This window comes from Castor canadensis, chromosome 1, assembly GCF_047511655.1.
Source record: "Castor canadensis chromosome 1, mCasCan1.hap1v2, whole genome shotgun sequence".
NCBI lineage: Eukaryota > Metazoa > Chordata > Mammalia > Rodentia > Castoridae > Castor > Castor canadensis.
In genome coordinates, this window is record NC_133386.1 from 202306460 (window position 1) to 202333545 (window position 27086).

The window sequence follows — 27086 nt, forward strand, 5'->3', positions numbered from 1 at the left end:
GCTCAAAGAATTAGGAAGTATTTCGGAGGTAGAACTCACTTCTCATCTTAGCCTTAAACTCTCCGCTTAGTGAACCACCTCCACCCCCAAACTCCCAGTCGCCCGCTGGGAGCCTCTACCTGGAAAGCCCAAAGGCACCCTAGCTAAAGTATTGCTCACCTTTCCATTCCTTATCCACCAAAATGTTCGTTTCAGAAAACACAACCATCCCTGTGGCTGATAATAGCCATGGCAACCAAGATTCTCTACCGAAGACCCCTTTTAGGACAAGGCATGAGCACAGTAAGGCGGAGATGCCTATAGGGACAGAAAAGAGGTCCTGCAGGGACCACACGTCCTTCCTCTTCCGCGCTGCACACAAAAGTTTTAGACACTCAGAAACATGTACACGACGGCGCTCTCATGCATAGACAAAGGGCTGGGGGAGACAAACAAGCATCATGGAGCTTCGCGGAGGAGGTGACACAGGGAACAAGAGGTAGACCGTGGCGAAAACACAAACCGATCTTCGGCGCAGGCTTGCTGCTGGGGAGAGCTGCGCATGCGCAGCGGAGAGGGGGCGGGCAGAGCACGTGGGGCGGGGCTAATGGGCCTCGCGCATGCGCACGCCGCGCACACTCTTTGGCGGGTTTTTCTCGGCTGCTGGGTCGTGGTCCCTTCACTGAAAAGTGGGACTGCAGCTCTTTGGAAGCAAGAAGTTTTCCCTTGCAGAGCGACCTTTCGATATTTCTGCGCGTTGGGGCTACCCCGCATTTTTAAAAAGAAGTATTTCTCTGCGACTGACGGCTGACGTCTTAGGCCATTTGGTCACAGCCCGGCTCGTCCACCTCCGCGCCCGCGGGTTTCTTGGGCTCAGGTCGGGGCCGAGTGGACCAGGATCCCGGCCCCTCCTGGGTCACCATGCCCGTGTCCACCAAGCACCTGGCGGAGGAACTGCAGATATTCGGCCTGGACTGCGAGGACGCTCTGATTGAGAAATGTGAGTCCGGGACCCCACATAGGGTCCACACTCCCGCCCCGCGTCCCCAGGCGTCCAGAAACAAGTGTCACCGCCCTCCTCGGAGGGCACTGTGGCTCTGAGAGGAAGAATTAAACTGAGCCTTGGCGTTAGGGGACTTCAAAATGCCTATACTGCTTGGGTCCTAAATAAAAAGCAGGAATATGGAATCCGATTTATTCCGAAAGAGGGAATTGGGACGCTAGGTTCATTCTAGGCCCCTGTGGCATCACTGAGTTGGAGATTGTTGAAACCCTGATAACCAAACAAGAGATGTAGGGGGTTTTGACAAGTAGCTTCTCATTCTTGGCACCTCCATTTCCAGTCCACACCTACATTTCTGCTGAACCATCGCTTTTCTCATCAGGGCTGTTGGTGGTCGTGCAAATGTGAACCCCTTGGGGTGGGCTCCCGAAAATGAACTTCAGCTTTGGAAGGAACTTTAGGGAGATTGTTGGAACAGAGGCAAGGATGCCAGAGCAGTGTGTGAACCCAGGTCTCCTGCCTCCCAGTCCAGGACTCCATCATACTGGGTCTTATGGTCCAGTTGGGAGAGTCATTTGAAGTCCACTGTCCTGGGAGATGTGAGGTTCTCAGTTTTAGAATTGGGCTGAATGTGGCCCTCCCTTAGCCACTCATCAGCACTTTGAACAACTTATTTTAAATATAAGACCAGAATGAAGACATGTTAATTGATGAAAACTTCCTTTCGTAGAGACCAGAATACTTTTAAGTCCTTAAGGACACTATCTTTGCTTAGAAGAAGACTTAAAAGAGGATCCTGATCATAGTCAGAAATTTATTTGGTGAGCATGAAATCAAAATGAGATTAGTTATATGAACTGAATTTGTAAAGCCTTCAGAACAAGAGGCCTGCTGTTCCATCTCACAGACACTACCTTGGCAGTGATGTTGGAATTGTAGACTTGACATTTATAGTTATTAACCTCAATGGGACTGTAATGTTGCCCGACAGCCATTCCAAGTTCCCCTGGTCTATTCACTCAGCATCTGCTAGGTGACTTTTTTCTCTTCCTCCTTTAACAGCCTTCTGTCCACCCTCACTCCCAGCTGATGAACTTACTTCCTATTTTGTTGAAAAGATAGTATTAGAAATCTGTCACTACCACCATTACTTCTCACCTACATGACAGGCCTGTGCATAAACCTGGACTTCTTTTACGATGACTAAAGCCCATATTCCTTGCAAAAGCCAATCCCATTGCTTCCCACCTACTTATGGACATCACTCCAGTAATTCTCCCCTCTTACATGTCCCTGTTTTACTCCCTCCAAAGTTTTTTGCCTAAATGGCATAGAAATGTAGTTCTTGCTCCTGTCTTTGACCTCACTTTCCACTGGAGTTCTCTCCCTCCCAGTTACAGCAGACCTCTTTAAAAGGGTTGTCTATGCTTGCTATCTATGCTTAAATCCCTTTAAGCTTTTTTTGCCCCCACCTATTCAGTTATTGTTAACAAGGTCACAGTGACCTTCACTTTGCCCAAGCCATGGATGAATTCTCAGTCTTTATCTTGAATTAGCAGCAGCATTTGTTGAAGTCCATTTCCTCTTCTTTAAAACACTTTTTTGTCTTAGCTTCTCTGCCACTACCAGTTTTCTTCAGCTCAAGGTCTTGCACTTGCTAGGCAAGCACTCTGCCACTGAGCCACACCCCCAACTCTTTTTGCTTTAGTTATTTTTCTTTTTTGGCCATACTAGGGTTTGAACTCAGGGCTTCGTGTTTGCTAAGCAGCACTCTGCCACTCGAGCCATTTCCCTAGTCCTCTTCAGTTACTCTTCAAATAAGTTCTCACGTTTGTGCCTGGGCCTGCGTGGATTGTGAACTCCCTATTTATGCTTCCTGCCTAGCTGGGTGACAGTTGCATGCCACCACGTCCAGTTTTTTTTATTGGTTGAGATAGGGTCTTGCTAACTTTGTGCCGAGGCTGCCCTGGAACCATGATCTTCCGAATTTCTGCCTTCCTAGTAGCTAGGATTATAGGCGTGAGTAGTCACACCTTGCTACTTCTCAGGCTTGCAAAGCAGGTGCTCTACACCTTGAGCCACACTTCCAGTCCACTTTTCAGGCTTTGAAGATTCATCCTCACTATAATGTCTGAGTGTCCCAAGGCTCAGGTGTGGGATCACTTCTCCTTGCTGGATATACTTACTCCCTTGAGGACTCCCCTAGTCTTGTGCCTTTCCATTTCATGTACTGGCTAATGGTTCCCAAATTTCTATCTCAGCCTAGACCTCTTGTTTGTCCAGCTGCCCCTTGATGTTTCCAGTTGAATGTCTAATTTGGCACCTCAAACTATATGTCTAAAATTAAGCATCTAATTTCTCTCCCCTCTCCTCAGAGTAGTTGCTCCTGCTGAGGGAGACCCTCCTAGTTAACAGTAACTCTACCTTTCCAGTTGCGCAGGCTAAAAACATCAGCATCATCCTTGACTCTCTTTTCTCACACTTCACCTCCACTCAGCAGATCCTACTGGCTTTATCTCCAGGATGTGTTCTACCCAGAATCAACTACTTCTTACTGCCTCTCCTGCTGCCACCTTGATCCAAGCCACCTTCATCTCTCACGGAGGTTTTGCCATTATCCTCTTAAATGGTCCACTGAATTCTGCCCTTGTCGCCTTCAGTGTATGCCTAATGCAGCAGCCAGAATGCTCTTATTAAATGGAAGTCAGATTGTGTCACATCTGTTCAAAACTCTAGTGGTACCCCAGTTTGCTCCGAGTACTTGCGAGAGTAATTACAGTGGCCAATACCCCCTAACCCTTTTGAGTCTTTCTTCTCCTCGCTCACTGTATTCTAGCCACAGTGACCTTGCTTATCCTGCTTCTACTTTAGCATTGCCAGCCCTTTTCCCCAGCTTCCTGATCCCTCTCCCAGCTTTTGTTTTTTTGTGAGACAGGGTCTTTTTATGTAGTCCAGGCTAGATTCAAACTCAAGATCCTCCTGCCTCATATTCTCAGTGCTGAGATTACAGATGTGTATTACCACTCCAGGCTTCCCTGCTTTATTTTTCAACATAGAACATTTAACTATCTACCATTGCACATATTTTACTTGTTTGTTTTTCTGTCCGTTTGTTGTTGTTTTTCTACCCCCCTTCCCCAGGTAGAAGCTTCATGAGAGCAAGGATTCTTCTCTGTTTTGTTCACTGCTGTATTCTTAGTGCCTAGAACAGTGCCTGGTACTATCAGATGCTGAATAAATATTGACTGAATAAGTTGAGGATTCTTTTTCACATTTCACGATGAAAGCTATGAAAAATTAATGAAGTTCTTGTCTCCTTTCCCTTCCTACAGTGGCAGAGTTTTGTGTTCTGTATGGACAGAATGAGGAGGGAATGGTAAGTGAGCTGATAGCCTTCTGCACCAGCTCAGGGAAAGCGTGCCTCACTGTTGAGATCCTGAATTCTTTTGAGCATGAGGTAAGAACAGTATGGAAGCAAACTAATGTGTAGTTCTGCTCTGTGGAGAGGAGTGTGGGATTTGGAATCACACCTGGATTCCAATGTGAACTTCGGCATACTACTTAATATTGCTGAGCCTCGATTCTTCTTCTGTCAAGGGTTCTAATATAATAACCTATATTTTTTATGATTGTTGTAAGAACTAAATGAAAATGGATGTAAAACACCTAAAACTGCCCAGCAGGTGGTAGGTCTTCATCAGATAATCCTTATGAGAACCGTTATGTGCTAAAGGGAAACAATTACAGGATAAGTCTTATTTTCATTCTGTCATGCTGCTTTTTAACTCTTATTTTGAGCAATTTCTATCTTTGGTTACATTTTGAATGCCTTTTATCATCTCAGGCCCATGGAAAATGCTTCCCTTAGAACCAGACTTTGGAATAATATATTCACTATCTTTTATTCCTCAGATTCTGAGCAAAAAATTGTCCAAAGCTTGGCACAGCGCCTCCAAGGAGAGTGGGCATGCAGGAGCCAGAGACATTGTTTCTATACAAGAGCTGTATCCTTTTCTGCTGAAGGTCTTCACACCCAGCCAAGGGTTTGTGTTTCATAATTTGTCTGCAGTTGCTGTGTAAAAAATACCTAACACTCAGTTTTCTCATTTAATCAGCCCTTGCCTTATGTGCAAGTTCATTAGTGTTTTTCTTAGCCAATATTTTTAGAATTGAAGCAGAGGAAGAAGAGGAGATCCTTTTGAACTCTTATACCACACCCTCTAAGGTGAGTATACAGTGTTTGGAAATTATATTCTAGAAGTTTCATTTTTAAAAACATTACCATATAAAATCTGAAGGGGGAAAAAAAATTAAAAACTCTCCTACGGTTCCTTATGTATTTCCACTTATAAATCTTCCTTTCCAGTCAAATGCATATTTTGATGTAATAGGAATCCTTGGGAGCATATAGTTATCCTGCTTTTTCAGTTAGCATATCATAAACATTTCTATAAATACAATTTCTCTAGCTTTCTTTTTTTGGGCAGTAGTGTGGGTTGAACTCAGGGCCCCATGCTTGCTAGACAACCACTCTACCACTTGAGCTACCTCTCCAGACCATTTTGTATTGGTTATTTTTGTGATAGGGTCTCACTTTCTGCCCAGCCAGTCTGGACCATGATTCTCCTATTTGTGTTTCCTGGCTTAGCTGGGGATAACAGCCATTGATCAAGATGGGGTCTCACCAACTTTTTGCCCAACTGGCCTCGAGCCACAAACCTCCCTATCTCTGCCTTCTGAGTAGCTAGGGTTACAGGCTGGAGCCACTGCACCTACCCTATAATTTCCCTTTTTAATGGTTGCATGGTTTTGTATCAACTGGTAGTACTATAATTGAATAATCCAATCTGTTGTGTTGGACCCCAGTGTGAGAAGTTGAATAGGGCACTGGCAAAGTATTAGCTTCAAAGTCTGAGTCAAAAGACTAGGTGGCTTGGATGAGTTGCTTTACCTCTCTAAGCTGCAGTTTCCTTGCCTGTCAAATCAGGATTCATTCGTTCAGAGCAGCTACTTTGTTCTAGGTACTGTACTGGACACTGGGTAAATATAACAGACATGGATGGGCACTGCACTCAGGAAGCTGATACCCAGGCGGTAGTAGCCCCCTTTTGGATGGCTTGAAGATGAAATGACTAAGTACCAGATCCTATGCAAAGTATTCAGCAATAGTCATTTTTCTTCACATCAAATAAATTTGTGGAAATCCATGAGCATGGAATAAGCCCAAATTTTTCAAACCAAATGACATTCTAAGAAAAAAGGTTAGTACTTTAGGTTTACCTGACTGGAGAGCAAGAAAACCAAAAACTGTGCCTTACAAAGTTGCAAACACAAGCCAGGAGCATATAATGTTACAGCAATAATGAGATTTAGACTTTGTTAAGATTGTAGAGACCATAACTCAACTCTTGGTCTTTCTCCTAAAGATGGGCTTTTCAGAGTCTATATCCCAGTGAAAGATACTTCTTCCATTTGCTTAGGCCAAGAAACCTGGGAGACCTCCTTGAATCTTCTTCATTCCTCATACCCCACATCCAACTTAGCTACTGCTCCTGTCAGCCCTCCTTCCAGGATCTGGTCACCTCAGGTCCACAGCCTCTTCATCTCCTTCTGAACGATTAAAAGAACCTAACTGGTCCCTGCTTCTTTCTGCCATGGCCACCTCTAGCTAATTCTCCTTACAGCAGCCAAGTGCTTCCATCAAAAGACAATTCAGCCAGGTGTAGTAGTACACAGTTGCCCCTGCAATCCCAGCTACTTGGGAGGTAGAGACAGGAGGATCTTGAATCGGAGGCCAGCTTGAGCAAAGTTGGCAAGACCCTATCTCAAAAGCAAAATACAAAACCAAAGGCTTGGGGGTGTAGCTCCATGGCAGAATGCTTGCCTAAGATGCTCAAACCCTGTGTTCAATACCCAGTACTGCACAAAAAAAAGTTCATGTCAGGTTTTTCTTGCTCACAGCTCTGCATGAGTCTCCATCTTCCTTGCTAACATTCACAGTCTGAAACAGTGAGGGCCTGTCTGGGCCGGCCCTCCCTCTGTCCTCTCTTCTACCCTCCTCACTCTACTCCTGCCTCACTGCTTTCCCTGCTGGTCTTCAGACGTGTCAAAAGTGTCCACTCCGCAGGTCCTCTTGTTGGGGGCAAATCTGTCTGAAACAGCAAATCCATCTCTTCTCCTGTGTCTTGCTTTATTCCTTACAACATGGCTGTTACCACCAGACATGTTGTATATTCTTTGTTTTGGTCTGTCTCCCTCCTTTAGAATGGCAGCACTTGGAGAATAGCTACTACTTCATTCACTGATCTCTCCTCAGTGCCTGGCCCGTGACAATTGTTGAAATACTGTGTATTAGCAAAATCTTTTGGGGAAATAGTTTGAGAAAAAATATTGAAACCACACAGTCGGTTTTTTTTAATCCTTTGTCTCAATAATTCTTCCTAGTAGAACTCTCTCTTGAGGGGCCTGGGAGTGTGGCTCAGTGGTAGAGTAGATACTGAGCATGTGCAAGGCCCTGAGTTACATCCTCAGCGCCCCCCCAAAAAAAATCTTTCCTGAGAAAATCCAGTTATTGGAAAAGCTATGTGCTTGAATATGTGCATCACAGCATTGTTTATAATCACCAGAAATTAAAAACATGTAAGTTCTCATCCGCTCAGTGAATAGCAGCTACTAAAAAGGATAAAGACTATAATGATGTAGCTCACATCTGTAATCCTAGCTACGTGGGAGGCAGAGATCTGGAGGATTACAGTTTGAAGCCAGCCCAGGCAAATAGTTTGTGAGACTCTTATGTCGAAAAAACCCATCACAAAAAAGGGCTGGTGGAGTGACTCAAGTGGTAGAGCACCTGCGTAGCAAGTGTGAGGCCCTGAGTTCAAACCCTAGTACTGCCAAAAAAAGACTGTAATGATCTGAGGAAATGCTTAATAGAGTGAAAACTTCAGTGTGTAAAATACTTAAACTAGCGTTTATATTTAAACCAAAATTATTACTACTGTAATTTTTTTTAATTATTTTATTTTATTTTATAGCAGTACTGGGGTTTGAACTCATAGCCTCAGGTTTGCCAGGCAGAAGCTCCACCACTGAAGCCAGGCCCTCGGCACTATACTTTATATGTATATTTTTTGTAGTACTGAGGTTTGAACTCAGGGCCTACACCTTGAGCCACTCCACCAGCCAGCCCTTTTACTGTGAAGGGTGTTTTCGATATAGGAGCTTGTGAACTTTCCCAGGCTGGCTTCGGACCTCGATCCTCCCGATCTCTGCCTCCTGAGTAGCTAGGATTACAGGTATGAGCCACAGGTGCCCAGTTATAATTTATATGCTTTTAAAACAAAAAATATTAAAATACTATTAAGGAATATTCAAGAATGGTTATTGTAAACAAGAAGTAGCAATAACAGTTTTTTTAATTTAGTTTGCATTGAAGCTACTTAATGATGGTTTTGAATCTATTCTTGCGTTCTGTCCTGCACAGTCTCCACCAGTCCACAGCTGGGCGGCATAACTTAAACTCACCGCCAGGAGGAGCCCTCCGGTAGGAAAAGCTTCTGCTGGCTAGGCGGCCTCCTGATTGCCGGCTGGGCAAGAGTTTTCTTTCCTCTGTTGCACTCAGTTATCCTAGACTGTAGGGAGCAATAGGTCCTCTCACTGTGGGTTTCATGCTCCATTCTGGGCTTATCTTTGAATTCTTGTTGATGAGCCAAAAAAAAAAAAAAAAGGTGAACGTCAATGAAGTGTTTGCTAACTATTCTCCAAGTATGAGCTCAACTGTGTTATCTGCCTAGATCATTCCTGAGTTTAATTTGGAAAATGTGTGGTAGACTTGGCCAAAAGAAGTGTAATTGTATACATTGCAAAACTCAAATCTGTTGTAGAGCAAAGAGAGGTGGGGACAGAAAGCGAACACGTGAAAGACTTGACAAAACAGATCGTCCACCTGGTGATCCTTTTCGGAAAATGTTGTTCGCACTTTTTCATAATTGCCTTCAAAATGGGGACAGTGTCCTGGGGATGGCAGGACTGAGTTGCAGTTGAAGGTTTCTTTCTGGAATTATGTTTGGAAGATGGTCCTTGAGAGAACCCACCCATTCTACCTTCCCTTCCCTTGGGCACTGTCTCCTTTTTCCTAAGGAACTATACAGAAATGTACCCTGAATTAGCAGTTTGGGGCCATAGTGACTGGGATTTTGTTTTCCATTTTGTTTCTAGGGTTCTCAAAAGCGAGCTGTCACCACCCCAGACACCCCCCTAACGAAAAGGAGTGCGTCTACTCGTAGCCCGCATCAGCTCCTCTCACCACCAAGTTTCTCTCCAAGGTATGCATCGTAATTGATTCAGGTGCCAAAAAGCAGGTCTCCCTTCTCCCCCTGTGGCTGACATAAGCTAAGTACAGAGTAACTTACTAGCTGCAGACCAATGTGGATGTCTGTAGTGAATTGACTATAAAAGCCTGTTGCTTTCTGCCTTCCCAGCTTTCCCTTCCTTTGTGGAAAATTACTGTTTCTTACAGTAATTAAGGAAACGACTTTCCACCCAGTTTTCTAGGGCTCATTTCCTAGATCAGGAACTGATACATGTTATTGAAAACAACCCATCTATTCAGAAGCCTGGGAGCCGTAGAAGTCTTGCCAGTAGAGGCAAATAGGCTCTCACCTGTTCTATTAGTTTGTGTTTTGTTGGGTCTCTTTCTTTTCTTAATCTCAACTATTTACTTTTAAAAAGGAAAAGTACACAGCTTTGTCATAATGTTGCATAACCTGTTTATTGTTCCTCACTCAGGTTACAACTAGTTTATGGAAGTTTTATTGTCACTGTGAATCTGCACTGACTTAATTGATATTTTATCTGTGCTGCCACCACTGCATATAAATCCACAAAGATCATATGTGATTTTTTTGGAATCCGTAAATGATATGTCTTATATTAGAGAATCCCATAGGTGAGTGCTTTGCTAGGTAGAAGTGTTTACAGGTGCTGTCACGCCAGGATGAGGCTCAGGAGCAGTGATGTTAACCATTTAGGGAAATACTAGCCGCCAGGAATCACTACCTCTGCTTTGGATTACTTCTACACTAACCAGAACTATTTCTCAGGTCTGTCGCTTTAGAAAGGCAGTGACAGAAGCACTGCAGTCATTCGGGATGTGCAGTTATTGGATTTTTTTGAAAACAATTTGGCTTTACTGTGGTCCACTTACTGCTTTGGAGAAATCTCAAATTGCTTTCTGAAGCGAGCATTCTAGACTTGCAAAGGCATCCTGGAAACCTGGTGTATCGTGATGTTTCTCTTAGATGCTCCAGCGCCACTGCAGCAGTTATATTCTCTGAACATGCAGCCCCTTATTTACAACTGGCCCTGTGTGAGCGTCTGATTGCACAAAAGGGCCCACTGTAATGGGCATCCATGCAGCATCACAGGGAGGGGCTCTGAGAAGCTGGTGATGTGCTAACAAAGCTGACATCAGAAAACTGGTTTTATAATTTATGAAAGTAACTTACAAATTATTCAAGTAGAGGCAACACTGGAGATAGAGATAATTGGTTGAGCTCATTTTGTGTTGCCTCTAGAAAGAAGGAATGAGGGCACCAATTGCAGTGGTGCCCCATGTGAAAGTAATTCCTGCAGAGTTTCATTCAGTGCATTAAATGAAGCCTTGTTTACAGACCTCTCTGTAGGCAGTGTTTCACAGCCAAAGGATTAGACACACCTAAGCAGATGAGGGACATATACATTTTCTTGGAGGTATAATTTACCAGCCAGGTAGTAGACGTGCAAAGGTGGCAGCTGAGCTTTGGAGAATGGGAATGTTTGCTCACCAGTTGACTTGATTTATTGTGTCTCCACCTCCATAGATGCTTGGGAAAGTTGACTGATTTTGTTTAACTTCATTTTATTTTTATTTCTACCTTGAACTATATTGTGAGCTTTTATACATGCTCAGCAATTTTTGACTTATCCATGCTTCCAGGCTCAGATGATATCCTAAAATGCTGACAATTTGTAAGTAAGGAAAATATTCAAAACTTGCTTTTCAGTTGAATTTTGTTTGACTTTGTTTAGTTTCCATGCCAGAAGAACAAACAGCCTTTTAAAATATGTTTCTTTCTTTAAACTTCTCCAAACACATTTGGTATTCCTCCTAGGCCTGGTATTCCTCAGACCCTCATTCCTGAAATTCCTGAAAGGTCTGGGTATGTTCAACCCCATTACACCGATTAGATTTATAAAACCAACTTGATTTTTCTCTAGTTTCCATTTCCAGAAGGTAACTTCATTTTATTCCTCTCTCCCTTTAGCTATGAGCACAGTAACATTAACCTGTTTTATTTCCAATCAGTGCTACTCCTTCCCAGAAATATAGCTCAAGAAGTAACCGAGGAGAAGTGGTTACCACCTTTGGTTCAGCCCAGGGGGTGTCTTGGTCTGGAAGAGGAGGCGCTGGAAACATCAGCCTGAAGGTCATTGGGTATCCAGAACCACTAACTGGGAGCTACAAGTCCATGTTTCAGAAACTCCAAGACGTTCGAGAAGGTGATTGTTTTTCTCTTGGAAATTCTGGAGGATATAAAATCTTCTGTAAGGGCTTAGAGAAGTAACAAAGCCTCAGCTAAGCTGGTAGAACAAGTTCCCAGGTTGGCTTTGAAGATTTAAGTTGGTACATGTCCTCATGGGGCTCTACTAGCAGAAGGACATTGGGTGATGCTCCCCAGTCCCAGAAAAAGCACATAACCATTCCCAGGCATGAAAACTCAAACTGTAAAGGAATTCCACTTATGAGGACATTCATGGCTTTTTCCTTTGAAGTACTCTCAAGGGTTAACCTTGACTTCCCCAAAACTTCACTGATGACCTGAGTAAAGGAAAGACTTGGGGTAGGGGAAGGATTCACTCTTGAGTCCCAGGATTGTGCTGCCATGTGATCTCCTGAGGCTGAGCAGAAGACCAGATTTAACAACCAGATATCAGAAAATTGGCTACGGTTTTTTAATTTAATTTAATTTAATTTTTTGTTGTTTTATTCATATGTGCATACAATGCTTGGGTCATTTCTCCCCCCTGCCCCCACCCCCTTGGTTAGGGTTTTAAAAGGTTCAAATTGGCCAGATGTCAAGGTGCTTCCCTGCTCCTATAAAATGACTGTGATATTTTACAGTGTGCTGTGTTTTCTCTTCTTGGCAAGTGAAATGTTTTAAATATGACACTTTTCCACCTTGGGATTGCAGTTCTGACATGTAAGATGGAAGAGCTTGGCAGTGAACTCAAGGAACATTACAAGATTGAGGCTTTTACTCCTCTTGTTGTCCCAGCTCAAGTAAGACTTGTTTTAAGAGTTCTAATTACCACATTTTTAAGTCAATGGTGAAAAGACAGCCTTTTCCACTATCTAATGTTCTATTTAGAATACCCATCTGGGTTGAATTTGGTAAGAAAGACTTATAAGTGCTTCCTAGTTTTGTGACCAGAGTTATTTTTTTCCCACTTGGATTTGGGTCTTGTATATAAGTAAAGATTTAAGGCTTCATTCTGCTTAGTGGTGGGCAGGTAACCCTGGAAATTTCCACAGACAGACACATTTTGGTATCCAGGATGAGGACAGAAGCAAGAATGTGATTTCTAGTCTCATTGCCTAGACAGTGACTCCCCTAGTTTGATAGCTGTCATTATAGATCAGTGGCTGCTGATACTATCTTTACATCATTGCTTTGAATCTGGTATGTGTGCCTACATTTTCTCTCTAGAACTTTTTTAACCTAAGGGGAGATATATTTTACAAAATTCTTTGAGGTATGTAAGATAAATATGTTTTCATCCAGGGAAAAGTGAGCAGTTTGGGAAGGAGATGCACAAAACTGTGTCCTATGAGGAAGTTTTAGAGAACTTGGGAGGAAGTACTGGGTTGGGCAGGGATGTACAATTATGTGGAAAAGATTAGACTTCCTGTTAGCTCCCAAGAGTGGAGACAAAACAGAGGGAAAAGAGATTTCAGCTCAGTCTCATGAAGAGCTTCCTGTAAGAGGCAGTATGGAGCCAGGTGCGATGGTACACATCTATCACCCCAGCCCTCTGGAGCCTGCGGCAGGAGGATCACAAGTTTCACATTAGCCTGGACTACACATAGCGAGACCCTGTCTCAAAAAGAAAAATTTAAAGATTGAGGAATATATACCTGATAAAGGGTTCCTGTTTCTAATATAAGCAGGTCTCTTCCAAATCAATATTAAGACAAACAACCCAACTTATTTATTTATTTATTTATTTATTTATTTATTTATTTTTGTGGTACTGGGTTTGAACTCAGGGCCTACACCTTGAGCCACTCCACCAGCCCTTTTTTGTGATGTTTTTTTTCGAGATAACACAGAACTATTTGCCTGGGCTAGCTTTCAAACCTCCATCCTGCTGATCTCTGCCTCCTAAGTAGCTAGGATTACAGCTATGAGCCACTGGTGCCCGGCTACAATGCAACTTTTTTTTTTTATTATTCATATGTGCGTACAATGCTTGGGTCATTTCTTCCCTCCTCCCCCCAGCCCCTCCCTTACCACCCACTCTGCCCCTGCCCTTTCCCCCCCACCCCATCAATACCTGGCAGAAACTATTTTGCCCTTATCTCTAATTTAGTTGAAGAGAGAGTATAAGCAATAATAGGAAGGAACAAGGGTTTTTGCTAGTTGAGATAAGAATAGCTATACAGGGAGTTGACTCACATTAATTTCCTGTACGTGTGTGTTACCTTCTAGGTTAATTCTTTTTGATCTAACCTTTTCTCTAGTTCCTGGTCCCCTTCTCCTATTGGCCTCAGTTGTTTGTATCTGCTTTAGTTTCTCTGCGTTGAGGGCAACAAATGCTAGCTAATTTTTTAGGTGTCTTATCTATCCTCACCCCTCTCTTGTGTGCTCTCGCTTTTATCTTGTGATCAAAGTTCAGTCCCCTTGTTGTGTTTGCCCTTGATCTGATGTCCACATATGAGGGTACAACTCAACTTTTAAAAACTGGGCAAAATGAGCCAGATGTGGTGGGGCATACCTATAATCCCAGTACTCAGGAGGCTGAGGCAGGAGGAAGATCTTGAGTTTAAGGACAGCCTGGGCTACATAGTGAAACCCTTTCTATAAATGAGTAGGAAGGAGGGAAGAATGGAGGGAGGGAGGAAGGGAGAGGAGAGGAAATATCAAGAGGAAGTATGATGTATGGCTAAAGATACGGTTCTGGAGTCAAACTTCTGGGCTTCAAACCCAGGTTTTACCCACTATTTGACCTTGGCTAAATTATCACTCCTCTGCTGCTCATTTTCCTCATCTGTAAAATGGTACAATAATATCCACCACATGGTTGTGAGGATTGCATGAGTTAATACATATTAGCTTTTAGAACAGTGTCCAGCATTTAGTAGGCTCAATAAATATGAACTATTCCACTTCCCCACAGTCAGGGAATAGCCCCTCTTCCTACTGCAGTAACTTTTACCCCACTTGTAATAATTCTTTCAAATAAAGCTTCTCCTTACTAGCCAAAAAAAAAAAAGTGAACTATGATTAAGCTGTAGCTCTCCAAAGGTGCTGTGAGCTGCAGGGGATGGCAGTAAATCCCCCTTTGCTGGAGATGCCCACGCTTAGTCAGCCTCTTAGAGGGGCTCACATGGTGGGCCCCATGATATCACTGATATCAGTGGTAATGCTGTGATCCCCTCCAAAAAAAGTATGTGTGATTTGAGGTTTGTTTTGCTCTTCAGCCTGTTGGCTTCAGATGTTGTGCCCTTGTCCCAAAGACTAATTCTTATATTGCACCCTTCCTTCGGTAGGAGCCTGTCACCCTTCTGGGCCAGATTGGCTGTGACAGCAATGGGAAGCTGAACAGCAAGTCAGTAATTCTTGAGGGAGACCGGGAACATTCCTCAGGTGTTCAAGTTCCAGTGGATTTATCTGAGCTCAAAGAATATTCTCTGTTTCCTGGACAGGTGAGGATGGAGGAGCCTGCACCAGGATGTAGAAGTGCTATTTACACCTAAGAGTAGTGTGTGGGGGTCCTCTGCATCTTGGTTCCCATCTCTCTGCCATGCATAGCCCAAGGACACCGTTGTAGAGATTCCAGTTTTTCCCCTGTATGCTCTGACCTTGGCTCTGGTCCAACGGCCCAGGTTCACATCTCAGCTCTACCGCACGAGGTGTGTGGCTTGTAAGCCACAGTGTCTTCATCCATAAAATGCAAGTAGTAATTCTTACCTCATGGGATTATTGTGAGAATTAGATCATTTGTGTACAGACAGTGTAATTATTACTAAGCAGCCCTGTTAATTTCTTTTCTAGAAAAATGCTGTAAGTTTATGGTTACAGCATACTTTTAACTACATCGAAATAATTTATTCCAGACCTCTTATTTATCTCCCCCGTTTAGCAATCCTGTTTTGTTTCTTGTCTTTCAGGTTGTAATTATGGAAGGAATCAATACCACTGGTAGAAAACTTGTTGCCACCAAACTCTATGAGGTACGGGTAGGCCCCCCTCCTCTCTTCCTTGTTTGCCCCAGGCACAGTATGTGCAGTTCTGTGTCCTAGAAACCAGTCCTTTTGGAGAACCTGTTTATTTATTAGTCAACTCTGCCTCTAGAGTGGGAACCTACTCTGGGTTATAAATTAGCAAATCATTTCTGTAAAGAGTTAGATGGCAAATGGCTTAGACCATAGGTCTTTGTCAGTGAGTCAATTCTGCCATTACATAGTACAAAAGCACCATAGCCAACTGAACAAAGGAGTGTGGCAGAGTTTCAATAAAACCTATTTGCAAAAATGGCTGCAGCCACATTTGGCCTCAGTCTGTAATTTACCAATCCCAGATCTAGGCAACAGTCCTCCAGAGATTTTTGTAGAATGCCAGGAAAAGTAGCAGGACACCTTCTCCCACACTTGATGTTTTAGGTACCTGCTTTGCTCCCCCTTGTTGCTGGGTGTTGTGTGAGAGTTTTAGCAGTGACTTCCCTTTACCTGGGCTGCTTTGCCACTCTGAGCAGTTTAGAAAAGACCAAGGCGTACCCTTCCCCTCTCTCTCTCCCTTCCTCTCCATCCTCCCACTGCACACCTGCAAATGCTCAGAGCCCACCCCTCTCCCACCAAAGTGATTGCTGGAGCAAGACTCACTTGAGCTTTCTCCTGTTTTAAGGGTGTGCCACTTCCATTTTACCAGCCCACCGAAGAAAATGGAGGTAAGTTTTGGTTAAAATCGTTTTGCCAAAAGTGAGGATGGTGGACAAGCTTCCAGGAATGAAGTTTCACAGACCCAATGAAGCTGTAAAAGCTGTTTAAAAGTGACATGGCCAATTAGTAAGGACACAGATGCTGAGTGGTCTTATAGACTCTTCATCAGAGAGTAAGTGGATCTGAGCTTCCTGAGCCCTGTTAGTGTTTATCACCGGGCCTCTAATGACATAAAGCATGCCCTTTGTTTATTTATTTATTTATTTGGAGGCTTTGGGGTTTGAACTTTGGGCCCCACTCTTGAACCACTCTGCCAGCCCTTTTTTTGTGATGGGTTTTTTCAAGATAGGGTCTCACAAACTATTTACTTGGGGCTCATCTCAAACTGAGCTTCTCCTGATCTCTTCCTCCTTAGTAGCTAGGATTACAAGTGTGAGCAAAGCATGTCCTTTAGAGATGACTGTTTAACAGGAATTTCAAGACTACTTTAAAAAGGAAAAAAGTATGTACTTTAAAAAAGAACCTATTGGAATCCTGAATTGGGTTCTGGAAGAAAAAAAGGCAGTAGTGGAAAACTTGTGACGTCTGAATACAGCTAGGAATTTAGTTAATGGTAATTCACCAGCATTAGTTCCAACAAATGTGCCTTATTTATGTAAGATGTTAATGTTCTGGGAGTCTAGGTGAAAGATACACAGGAACTCTGTGCTGTCTTTGCCACTTTTTACAATTCTAAAGTTATGCTAAAATAAAAAAGGCTACCAAAAAAGAATTTCTAAGAAAGCTGTCATCTAATATAAATGAGAAAAAGCAAAAAAGAAATGTGACCAACTTTGCTTCAAAATATTTCTAAGCATTTTGTAAGCAAAGTAGGATGCCACTAATGACTAGTGGTGCGTGCCAGTACTGGCATGTTGCCAAAACCCTGAACACGTAAAGAGTGTAAAGGTCATTCTTGGAGACAACCTACAATCACAAACGAAATTTAGGAGGTCATGACATTGTGCAGTGTATCAGAAATGTGTGTATTGGGGAAAGGGTGGCACGGGTATTCAATCAATTTCAAGTAATCAAAAGAAATTGACATGACAGGTGCCAGGAGCCTGAGTTGTGGCAGGGAAGTTATTGAAGCATTTTTTATGTACGAAGAATTAAGCTAGTCACCCACAGAGATTTGAGACAAGCACCTTGCCCTTCCTGCACTTCCTACTTCCTGTGGGGCTTACGTCTCCTACAGGCACCTTAGAACCAAACTGAATTTTGTCCCTGCCCCACCATCACATGGAATTCCCCCTTCTCTTTGAGCGCTGCTCATTTCATGGACTGGACAGTGATGCTCCTGATCCCTGGAGCCTGTGAACATGTTGCCCTGTGTGGTAAAAAGTACTTTGCTTGTGATCTTGAAATGGGTGATTATCCTGGATTCTCCAGGTACGCTGAATATAATCGCTTAGGCTCCGATAGAAAGGACGGCAGGAGGATCAGAGCCAGTGAGTAGAAAGGCTGCTAGCTTTGAAGATGGAGGATGGGGCCAGGAACCAGGTAACACAAGTGGCCTCTAAAAGCTAGAAAAGCAAGGAAATAGTTCTCCCCTAGAGCCCCCAGAAGAAGCACAGACCTGCCGATACCTTGATCTTAGGACTTTTGATCTCCAGAACTGTAAGATAAGACATTTCTTTTAAACCACTAAGTTTTAGATAATTTTTTTAGCAACAGTAGGAAACTTTGCAACTGTATGGATCTTGTTGTAAGCCATAGAAACTGGCTCAGACTAACTTAAGAAAAAGAGAACTTGTTCAAGGAAATCCAGGTTGTTGGTGGACTAGACAGAGGATTAGACAATGGCCTGCCAGCTTTAGTGTCCAGGTAGCAGAGATCTCCCAGCTGAGTCATCCAGGAACCTCAGCTGGATTGGTCAGCTCCAACCTTTCTTCTGTCACTTGACAGCACTCCTCAAGATTCCAGACCTCAGGAGGAAGGTATAAATGGACTAAGCCTGCTTGTGTGCCTGTCCCTTGGCTGGGGCCAGACAGAGCACCTATTACAGCCCCACCTAGACTCTAAAGGGAGAACAGCTACTGGTAGAGAAAGAGCGATTGAGAATAGTACAGAGGGGGAGGTGGCACAAACAGTGTACACACTTCTAAGTAAATGTAAAAACAATAAAATAAAAAACAGTACATTCCCTGTACCCAGCACTCGGTGTCCCCCACTCCAGGCCTTTCAACCCAGCCTGCCTGTCTGGGTTTTAGTACCCCACATTCTCCAGCCACACTAGACCATCAGATGGTCTCACACTGGGCACACTCAAGTCTCAGGGCTCTCCTATACCCTGCTTTGCCCTTGCTCCTGGAAAGTTCTCTAAAGTGTGAGCCCCTCTCACAATTGTTCATTCTCCCCTGACTGCCACTCTCCTCACTTCACTCGGGTGCACTGCTAGGAAAGTGCCTGCTACAGCTTTAGTTACCCAGGTACCTGCCTGCGTCTTCCATCTAGTTCAGTGTTCTTGGAGGGCACAGGTGAGGTCTTCCTCAGCTTGGACCCCCAGAGTGCATGCATACAGACTCAATGCAGTGAATCCTGGGCATTTTACTCTAATGGCCCTTCCTTCTCCCAACATCCCAATATCAGTCTTCTAATCATAACCCTGCCAATCCTTTCTGTCTTAGATTTTGAGCAAACTATGGTCCTACTTGCCTGTGGGCCATATACCACATCGGACAGCATAACATATGACCCCCTGCTCGACCTGATCACCATCATCAACCATGACCGGCCGGATGTCTGCATCTTGGTAGGAACTCCCCTGGGAGCTTTGTGTGGGTAGACAACCATGGGAAAACAGGAGTTGACCTTAAATATTTTGGGTTAGCAGAGTGGCTCAAGTGGTAAAGTGCCTGCCTAGCAAGCATGAGGCCTTGGGTTCTAACTCCAGGACCACAAAAAAAATAAAAGTAAAGAAATTTAGATCTTAATCTGTATCTCTGGAGAAGTGTACATGATCTATAGGCCTTCTCTGAATCTAAATGCCCAACTTTTTTGCCCCTCCCATCATTGATTTTACAATACTCTTTTTTTTTTTTTTTTTTTTTTATGTGGTACTATGGTTTGAACTGTGGGTCTCACACTTGCTAAGCAGGCACTCTACTATTTGAGCCACTGTACCAGCCCTGATTTTAACGTATCCTTGCCACTGTCTGATTTCTCCAACCTCTGAATTAATCTCTTTTTATACACAAAGTGCTATTGTTAGCATGGTGCTCCATTGCTCTTGCTAGGTGTAGAAAGTCAGAAAAAGCCCAGCAGCATAGAGGGTAGTGATAGGAGTTATGGAGTGCTCAGAGCCTCCCTCAGGGCTCAGGTGCTTCTGCCTGTGAAGTTGGCTAAGTGACCCCTGCCCATCTGCTAACTATCCCTGGCTATCCAGGCAGTCTTAGAGGGACAGATGGCCCTGGCAGAGAAGTTGTCTTTTTTGGTTTTTTTTTTTTGGGGGCGGGGGGGGGGTACTGAGGTTTGATCTCATTGATAGGCAGGTGCTCTACTGCTTGAGCCACTCCTCTAGCCCTAGAAGAGAAGAGGTAAATTACCTAAAGGTGTTTGTGAGAATGTGTGATTCTGATTTGTTTTCTCGGTACTTTCATTTCTCCCCCTTGGCTCCGGCTCGTCTGCAGTTTGGTCCTTTCCTGGATGCCAAGCATGAACAGGTGGAGGTAAGTCCTGGGGATAGAGTGCTGAGGAGGCCTGGATACCTGCATCTAGTCAAATCCTCACTTTTATTTTCATTTAACAAACCTGTGGCTAATCAGAAGCACATTATAACTGGACATTTTTCATACCTTTCTTGAATTTGGGGGCTTTGTTTCACCAGAATCAAGGCTGTTTGGAAGCTGGGGAAGAATACAGAAATATATCAGTCCCTTTGTGGTACTTGACTCTCAGCAGAAACACAAATGCAGGTGTCCCTGGGATATGGAGCTGGACTGTGAAAGTCTCTTATGTGGCCACTACCCTAAGCTGGTAACCCATATATTGCTGTACTTTGATGCATAAAACACAAATGGCCCTCCCCGGGATAGCTTTGTGGCCAAGGGCCAGGATCTCCTAACCTTTGTCCCAGGATATTTTACCTCCTATGGAAAAGATTTCAAAGCAGTCATCCTTTTAGTCTCTCTCAGCTTGCATTCAAGGATTAATTTTTCCTTCATCTCCTCTCCTGACCTCACCTAGACTCGGCTTCTCACAGGTAGAGACCACATCTTTTTATCTTTATATCTCTCTCAACTCCAAGCACAACATCTCAGGGCCATATAATAAGTGAATGAAACCAGACAGGTACCCTTTAATTCCATCTCCTTTCTTGCAGAACTGTCTACTGACAAGTCCATTTGAAGATGTTTTCAAGCAATGTCTGCGAACAATTATTGAAGGGACAAGAAGGTCAGAATTCCAAATGCTGGACAGACCCTGAAACTTCTAGGTTCTTCCAGGGTGTCCCAGTAGAAACTGAATCTGTTTAAAAGTAATGGTAGTTCCTGTCCTTTTTGTCCTTTTGAACTACAAGATCAGTTAGAACCCTTGAACTTCAAGTGTGTAGACACCAAGTGAAGAGGCGTCTTTGTAAATCACAAGGAAAAACAAACTCTTGGAAGGAAAAGCTATATAAACTCATCTTCCCTTGCTCTTTCTCTTTATTTCCCTTTCTCGCTCCCTTTTGTATAAACTTGCATTCCATGGGAATCTTCCCAGGATGGTTTTGAGAAGCGAAGTGTTTGGTGACTGGAAACAAAATCCTTAGAGGCCCCAAACCTCTCCTTGTGTGAGTCATTGCTTCCCTGGGTTAGGTGGGTCACTTCCAAGGTTAGAGGAACTCTAGTGAGGGTGGGGATCTTGAATCATTGCCATAGCCCTGAGGAAAGGGACTATGAAGGTCACAGCAGTGATGTAAGGCCTGTGGGGTTCTAACATGAGGGGGAAGTCACGGTTCCAGGAAGAGTCTAAAGCTAGAAGCAGAGAGTTACTCAGGAAGCTGACACCTCAGTTCCTGTCCCTTTCCTTCAGTGCCAGGGTCTGAAAGAAAATGGAATAGTGGGAGAGCTCCTCCTGGGATTTACTCATCTGTCACTGAGCTCATTAAAAATCAAATGTTCCTGAGGCTGAGCTTTTAAAAACAAGTCTGTAACAAAGGTAGTTTTTTAAACAAGATGTATAATGTTCCGTCTTTTGGCTGTGAGAACTGATCTCAGAGTTGATTAGTCGTAACACTACCTTCTTATACCGGCAGCACAGGCCAATGTGGTAGGCATTGGAGCCAGATAGAGAGTGCCCCAGCTCACCCTGGAACTGGGAGATTTGGGGTGTATCCTCTCTCCCTCCCTCAAATGAAGGGGATGCAAGTGTCTTCCCTCTTCTTCCCCAGATTTCTCATGACCTTGATCAAGTTCATCAGATCTGGAGAGTGCTCAAAACTCAGGAGATAACCCCCCACCCAAAAGCAGGAACAGGGCTGATTTGGGTTCCTTGCCCCATGTGGTATTGACAGCAGTGGGACAAACAAAGAACAGACCAGGCCTTGTTACCCTGGGGGTGGGTGCCCAGCACCACCAGGCACTTTCATCTGTGGCCAGTGTGTGCCATAGGGCAGGGCAAAGGCTTCTGGAAGGCTGCCCCACCCTTCCAGAAACAGTATATAAATGGTCCCTGGATGGGGAATTTCTTTTTTATTCCTGCGAGGTCAGAAATGCAAAGCACTGAGCTCATTTATCAGTAGGAGCCAAAGCCAGTGAGAAAATGCCAGCTCCCCTGTAACATCAGAGGAGAGCCCGAGTGCTGGTCTGTCTGTTGAAGCGGGCAGTGCTGAGACATTCCCACCATGATGTATGAAGTTGTGCAATATTGCACATAGTTGGAATTTTCTCCCTGACCCCTCCCCTATAACCATGAGTGGAAAGGCCGTTTCCTTCTTAACCATTTCTCTTCCGAAGCCTTCACTGAAACAGAGCAGTTCCCTCCATTGACAGCAGCCAGCTGTATGTTGGTACTTTGTATCATCACACACTTCAAGCCCTTGGGACCTTAAACACAGATTGTCCCATTCAAGTTACCCTCAGCCTCTTCATCAGACTCCAGCACCCAAACAGTGAACATAGACAATCACAGTGAACTTCTCAGCATTGAAAGGATTGTGATTAATATGCAAAGTACCCTTGGTCTGAAGGTTCTAATTTGTCTGTTGCAGCAGTCTTGGGTTGCCTTTCAAGTAGACATGTTAAGCAAGTGACAAAGTGACAAGTCACCAACACCTCACACTCTGCACCTGGGAAGGCCACATTTTAAGCAAGAGGACAGAGCCAGAAGAACTGTTGGCAGCTTTAAACATGCCCCCACAGTGACAGTTTACGCCTGTTTGGTTTGTAATAGGCCCCTCTGCCAAGGACAGCTGAGAGAACCAAGGAAATGGGGTTTTCCCTTTCCTCTTTTGTGTGGTGGGGAAAATAAACAGTTGGCCCCAAGTGCCACACCTCTCTCCTTCACTTCATGTTGTAACCCTAGAGAGTCTCCTTCTGCCACCACCAAAAGAAACATCTGTTATCTTCTCTGCCACTCCTGTTGCTATTAAGTATTTCTTTCACTTTGGTCTGCTGAGAAGTAGAAACAGGGCATCCTTTCCCAGTGTGAGCAAGCAGGGCATCCTTTCCCAGTGTGAGCAAGCAGGGCATCCTTTCCCAGTGTGAGCAAGCAGGGCATCCCTTTGCAGTATGAGCTGGAAGGGACACGTTGGTACAGAGAAGCCCAGCATGTTCCCTGTCCCTCTGAAAGTGTCTGTTTTCATGGTGCAGCACTTGGCTGGTTGAGAGGTTTTGGTTTGATCTTTGAAATGCTAGGGGAGTCTCAAGCCATTCCGCCAGCTCGTTTTTTGTTATTTTTGAGATAGGGTCTCTCTCTTTATGCCTGGGCGGCCTGAGTAGGAGAACCTCCTACTTATACTTCCCAATAGCTGGGGTAACAGGCACTCACACACACCCAGCCATTGGTTGAGATGGGGGCCTTATACTTTTTGCCAGGACTGGGCTCCCTGTCTCCACCTCCAGAGTAGCTAGGATTACAGACATGAGCCACCAGGCCTGGCTGTCTAGATTTTCTAGGTCTCAGTTTCTTCTCTCCTTTTCCTAACAATCAGTAGTTTTCGTTGTCCCCAGTGGAACCCACAAAGAGCAAGGGATGGTGTGTCCTGAGCTTTGTGGGCCAATGTAGGTGGACATGTGTACATGAAAGCGAATGGCCTTTCCCTCTCAGGATCCTAGGGAGCCTCGTCTCATCAATGGAGTGCAATTCCAAGTCCTTCTGGAGGGTTGCTATGAAGGAAGTTCTCATGCCTTAAACCCAGCTGTGTACCACTGCACTCACTTTGTCCTTCTTCCCCTTGTGTTTTGACAAAGCAGCTCTGGCTCCCACCTTGTCTTTGTCCCATCCCTGAGGGATGTGCACCATGAGCCCGTGTACCCGCAGCCGCCTTTCATCTACTCTGATCTATCTCGAGAGGACAGAAAGGTACCAGTGGGCCCAGCAGGCATCCAGAATACAGCCAGAGGGCTGGGGACAATGCTCAAGTGGAAGAGCACCTGCCAAGCAAGCAAGAGGCTCTGAGTTCAAACTCCAATACTGCTAAAAAAAAGGTTTTAAATTGCAGTGAAACACAGGCAGCTGGCCCAGCCCAGTGGGGATATGGGGGAGGCCTTTTCAGGCACACCCACAGCCTGACTGACTCCTAAGTTCCTTTTTCTACCAGACAAAGGTGGTTGTAAGTTTGCTGAACATGTTTTGGTCCCTTTCAGTGGTTTCCCTGGCCCTTAGACACACCTGAATTTCATGGGAAGAAGTTTCCACTATTCTGTGCAAATGCTTATGTCATCCCCTTCTTGTAGCGAGTACAGTTCGTGTCAGAGCCCTGCAGCCTCTCTATAAATGGAGTGATCTTTGGCTTGACATCCACAGACCTGCTGTTCCATATGGGGGCCGAGGAGATCAGTAGGTAAGAAGTGTATTGCAGGCCATTGAGCAGGATGGCTGTCTCCCGGGTCCTGGCCCTGTTGTCACCAAGACAGGATGGGGCTAGTAGCCACACTGTGCCAAATCGTTTAGCCTTTTGAATCTCTGTACCCAAGGGGAGCAGTCGAATGAATTTGTTTCTGTCAGTTGTCTACCCAGTGTTTGCAACTCCAAAGAACCACATCTGTTCTGAGTCTTGGTACTTAACATGTAGGCACAGAAATCCATCAGTATTTTCTCTTTGCTCCCCTTTTCTTCATCTCCCCAGTCTGTGACCTGAGCAAATAGATGTTCCTCCTTGTGGAGAGTGAACTACAGGTGGACCCTGGAGAGCTTTCTCTTACCAGAACAGTGGATGTATAGCCTCAGAGAATCAGACACAGCCCTGTCTGTGGGGTTGAGGCTTGGCAGTTGGTTCTTCCACTTTCCTTGATGGGATGGAGAATGGAGCGAGTCAGTTCAGTGAGATGGGTGTGTGCTTTTGGCTAAGGTTTGAGACTCAGGGTCGACTGGCTGCATGTCACCTGTGGTGGTGCCAAGATGGCATCCTGTTGCATACATGGTGCCGACTGAGGCCTTCCTTGATCGTGATCGCCAGGACTCCTGCTTTTGCCCTCTCAGCTCAGGGCCCTGATTGCCTGTCACGGGGAGCAGAGCAGCTGCTCACAGTGACTCTCAAAGCCAAAAGGTTTGCTCTTGCTACATGCTGGCCATTTAGCTTCTCATTAGGTACCAGTCCTCCCTGAAGAGAAATGGCAGAAAAAATGTTCTGCATTCCATTTCTTGCTGTCTTTCCTTTCCTAGTTCTTCCGGAACTTCAGATAGATTCAGCCGAATACTCAAGCACATCTTGACACAAAGGAGGTGAGCTCTCAGGTTGCAGTCAGCTAACCAGGAAGAGTGATTTGGGGATCACAAGAATTGTGGGAGGTCTGCTTTCAGAGCCTTCACCAAGTCACTACCAGGGAATTTCACCCTGTGTTGACAAGCATGCATTCTTTCCCCCCAAATGCAAGTAGCACAGAAGTGGCCAGGAGCCTGTTGGGCAGGGGGTCCCTGAATCAGCTGCTGTTGACTGCTTCTCTCATCCCTCCAGCTACTACCCACTCTACCCACCCCATGAGGATATGGCCATTGACTATGAGAACTTCTATGCCTATGCACAGTTGCTGGTCACCCCAGATGTCTTCGTAATCCCATCAGAGCTGAGGTACTTTGTGAAGGTAGGTTTGAACTGGCTTTTTTCCAGAAACACCAAAATCATTCTTGACTTTCCCTTTTAGATGATCCAGCACTCACCTTCCTTGGTCTGCTGCTGGGGACAGTGGTCTCTGTGACCCAGCACTGGAGCCTCATTGCTTTGGGGAAGGTGGTGGAATGATACAACAAATACAACTTGAGTAAGCAGTGTCTCTCTGAGAGCGGGAATTAGGCAGGCCCCTAACAGTGGTTCTCCCAGACCTGGGTCGTGTCAAGGTGAGCTAGGATCATGGCACATGTGCCCTGACCTGACCTGGATTCTGATAGGACCTCCCCACGGGGTCAGCTGAGAATACTTTGAAGAAGCTCTCGAGTCATTCTACTCTTTGCCACCACAAGGACCTGCCTACCTTGGGTTCAGTCCCTCTTCCAAATCAGAGCCAGTCTGATCTCAAGCGGTGAATTCTTTATGCGGGAAAACAAGAAACAGCTGGATCAGCTTTGACTCCAAGTGTGAGACTGGTTGTCATCCTGCCAGGTCACCTCATTCTTTATTCTGTCCCAGAGATTCAAAAGGAATTCAGTTTTCCAGTAATAAGTTAACATATTAGACTAAATATGTGTTTGGTTGCCTTTGTTTGCATTTTATAAAGCCCTCTGTTGTCTAAGCATCTGATCATTCCCACTTCGTTGCATCAGTCCCCAATTAGTTGAGGCATCTACACCCAATCTTCTCCTTTCCTTCCCAGGACATCTTTGGCTGTGTCTGTGTGAATCCTGGGCGCCTCACTAAAGGGCAGGTGGGTGGCACTTTTGGACGCCTCTACCTCAGGAGGCAGCCAGCCATGGACGGAGAGGGGAGGCAGAGTCTGAGTGTGGCTGCGCAGGTGGTCAGGATCTGAGTCTTCCGGCTTTTCAGTCCCTCAGTGGGCAGCCCTCGAAGACACCAAGAGGTCAGGCATAGCCCTCTGGTGAGGCCAGACTGTTGGGAGTACCCGTTGATGGAGCGGCTGAGGACAAGTACAAGGCTGTGTAGCTGGGCCCAGCTCTGGGTGGAACTTCTTTTCGGAAGGAAGTTCTTACTCCAAACGGGATATGGGATGTCCAGAAGTGAATTCAGAAAATTCAGGAGGCTTTGTGATTTTTCTGTATGAATCAAGCACACAAACAACTTTTAGAGAAATAAAAATAAATTCTGAGTGTAACTTGTGAGTTTAATCTGTCTTCCACTTTCTTTTTCCTGGTAGCAGCCAAAGAATGTTGCCTACTTGACCTGTGTCCAGGGAAGGCTGGTCACACTGGGGTTCCATCCAGCCCCCTGGAACTCTCAGCCCCACCCCAATCCTCCCAAGGCCTCCCAGGCTGCTATGCTGAGGAGGGGCCCTGAGCTTACACAGAGAAGCTGGGCTGCAGAGTGAGCATCTGGCTGCATGCCTGGTCCTCCCTGCACAGCCGCTCGTATACGTGCTGTGGTCCCAGTCTGACCTCTCCATCTGGAGGAGGCAGCCTCCCCAAGTATTGCAAAGCTCGAGTCGCTGGTGGTGGCCACTGCCAAGTCACGCAGTAACTCAAGTTTGCCTGTAACCCAGAGCACTCGTAAGGTCAGGCCTGCAGGGTTTTCATGTCATGGCACCTGGGGAAAGCCCCTCACAGGTTAAG

At 45.0% G+C, this 27086-nt stretch overlaps 1 protein-coding gene across 2 annotated transcripts; it reads left to right on the forward strand.

Annotated features, from left to right (window-relative positions):
• Positions 1–600: 600 nt before the first annotated feature.
• Pola2 (DNA polymerase alpha 2, accessory subunit) lies at positions 601–26632 on the forward strand. Of its 2 annotated transcripts, none has more exons than XM_020164908.2 (18): positions 601–979; positions 4315–4439; positions 4895–4986; positions 5150–5207; positions 9200–9306; positions 11328–11521; positions 12214–12302; positions 14793–14948; positions 15414–15476; positions 16147–16189; positions 18851–18975; positions 19853–19891; positions 20545–20618; positions 23621–23729; positions 24104–24210; positions 25032–25091; positions 25324–25450; positions 26177–26632. In XM_020164908.2, exons 1-18 carry the CDS (start codon positions 901–903, stop codon positions 26327–26329), a joined length of 1800 nt encoding a protein of 599 aa, XP_020020497.1. In that variant the 5' UTR covers positions 601–900; the 3' UTR covers positions 26330–26632. The 2 variants fall into 2 exon arrangements, with proteins under 2 accessions (XP_020020497.1, XP_073905092.1); XM_074048991.1 differs by having other exon boundaries at positions 4315–4358.
• The last annotated feature ends 454 nt before the right edge of the window (positions 26633–27086 follow it).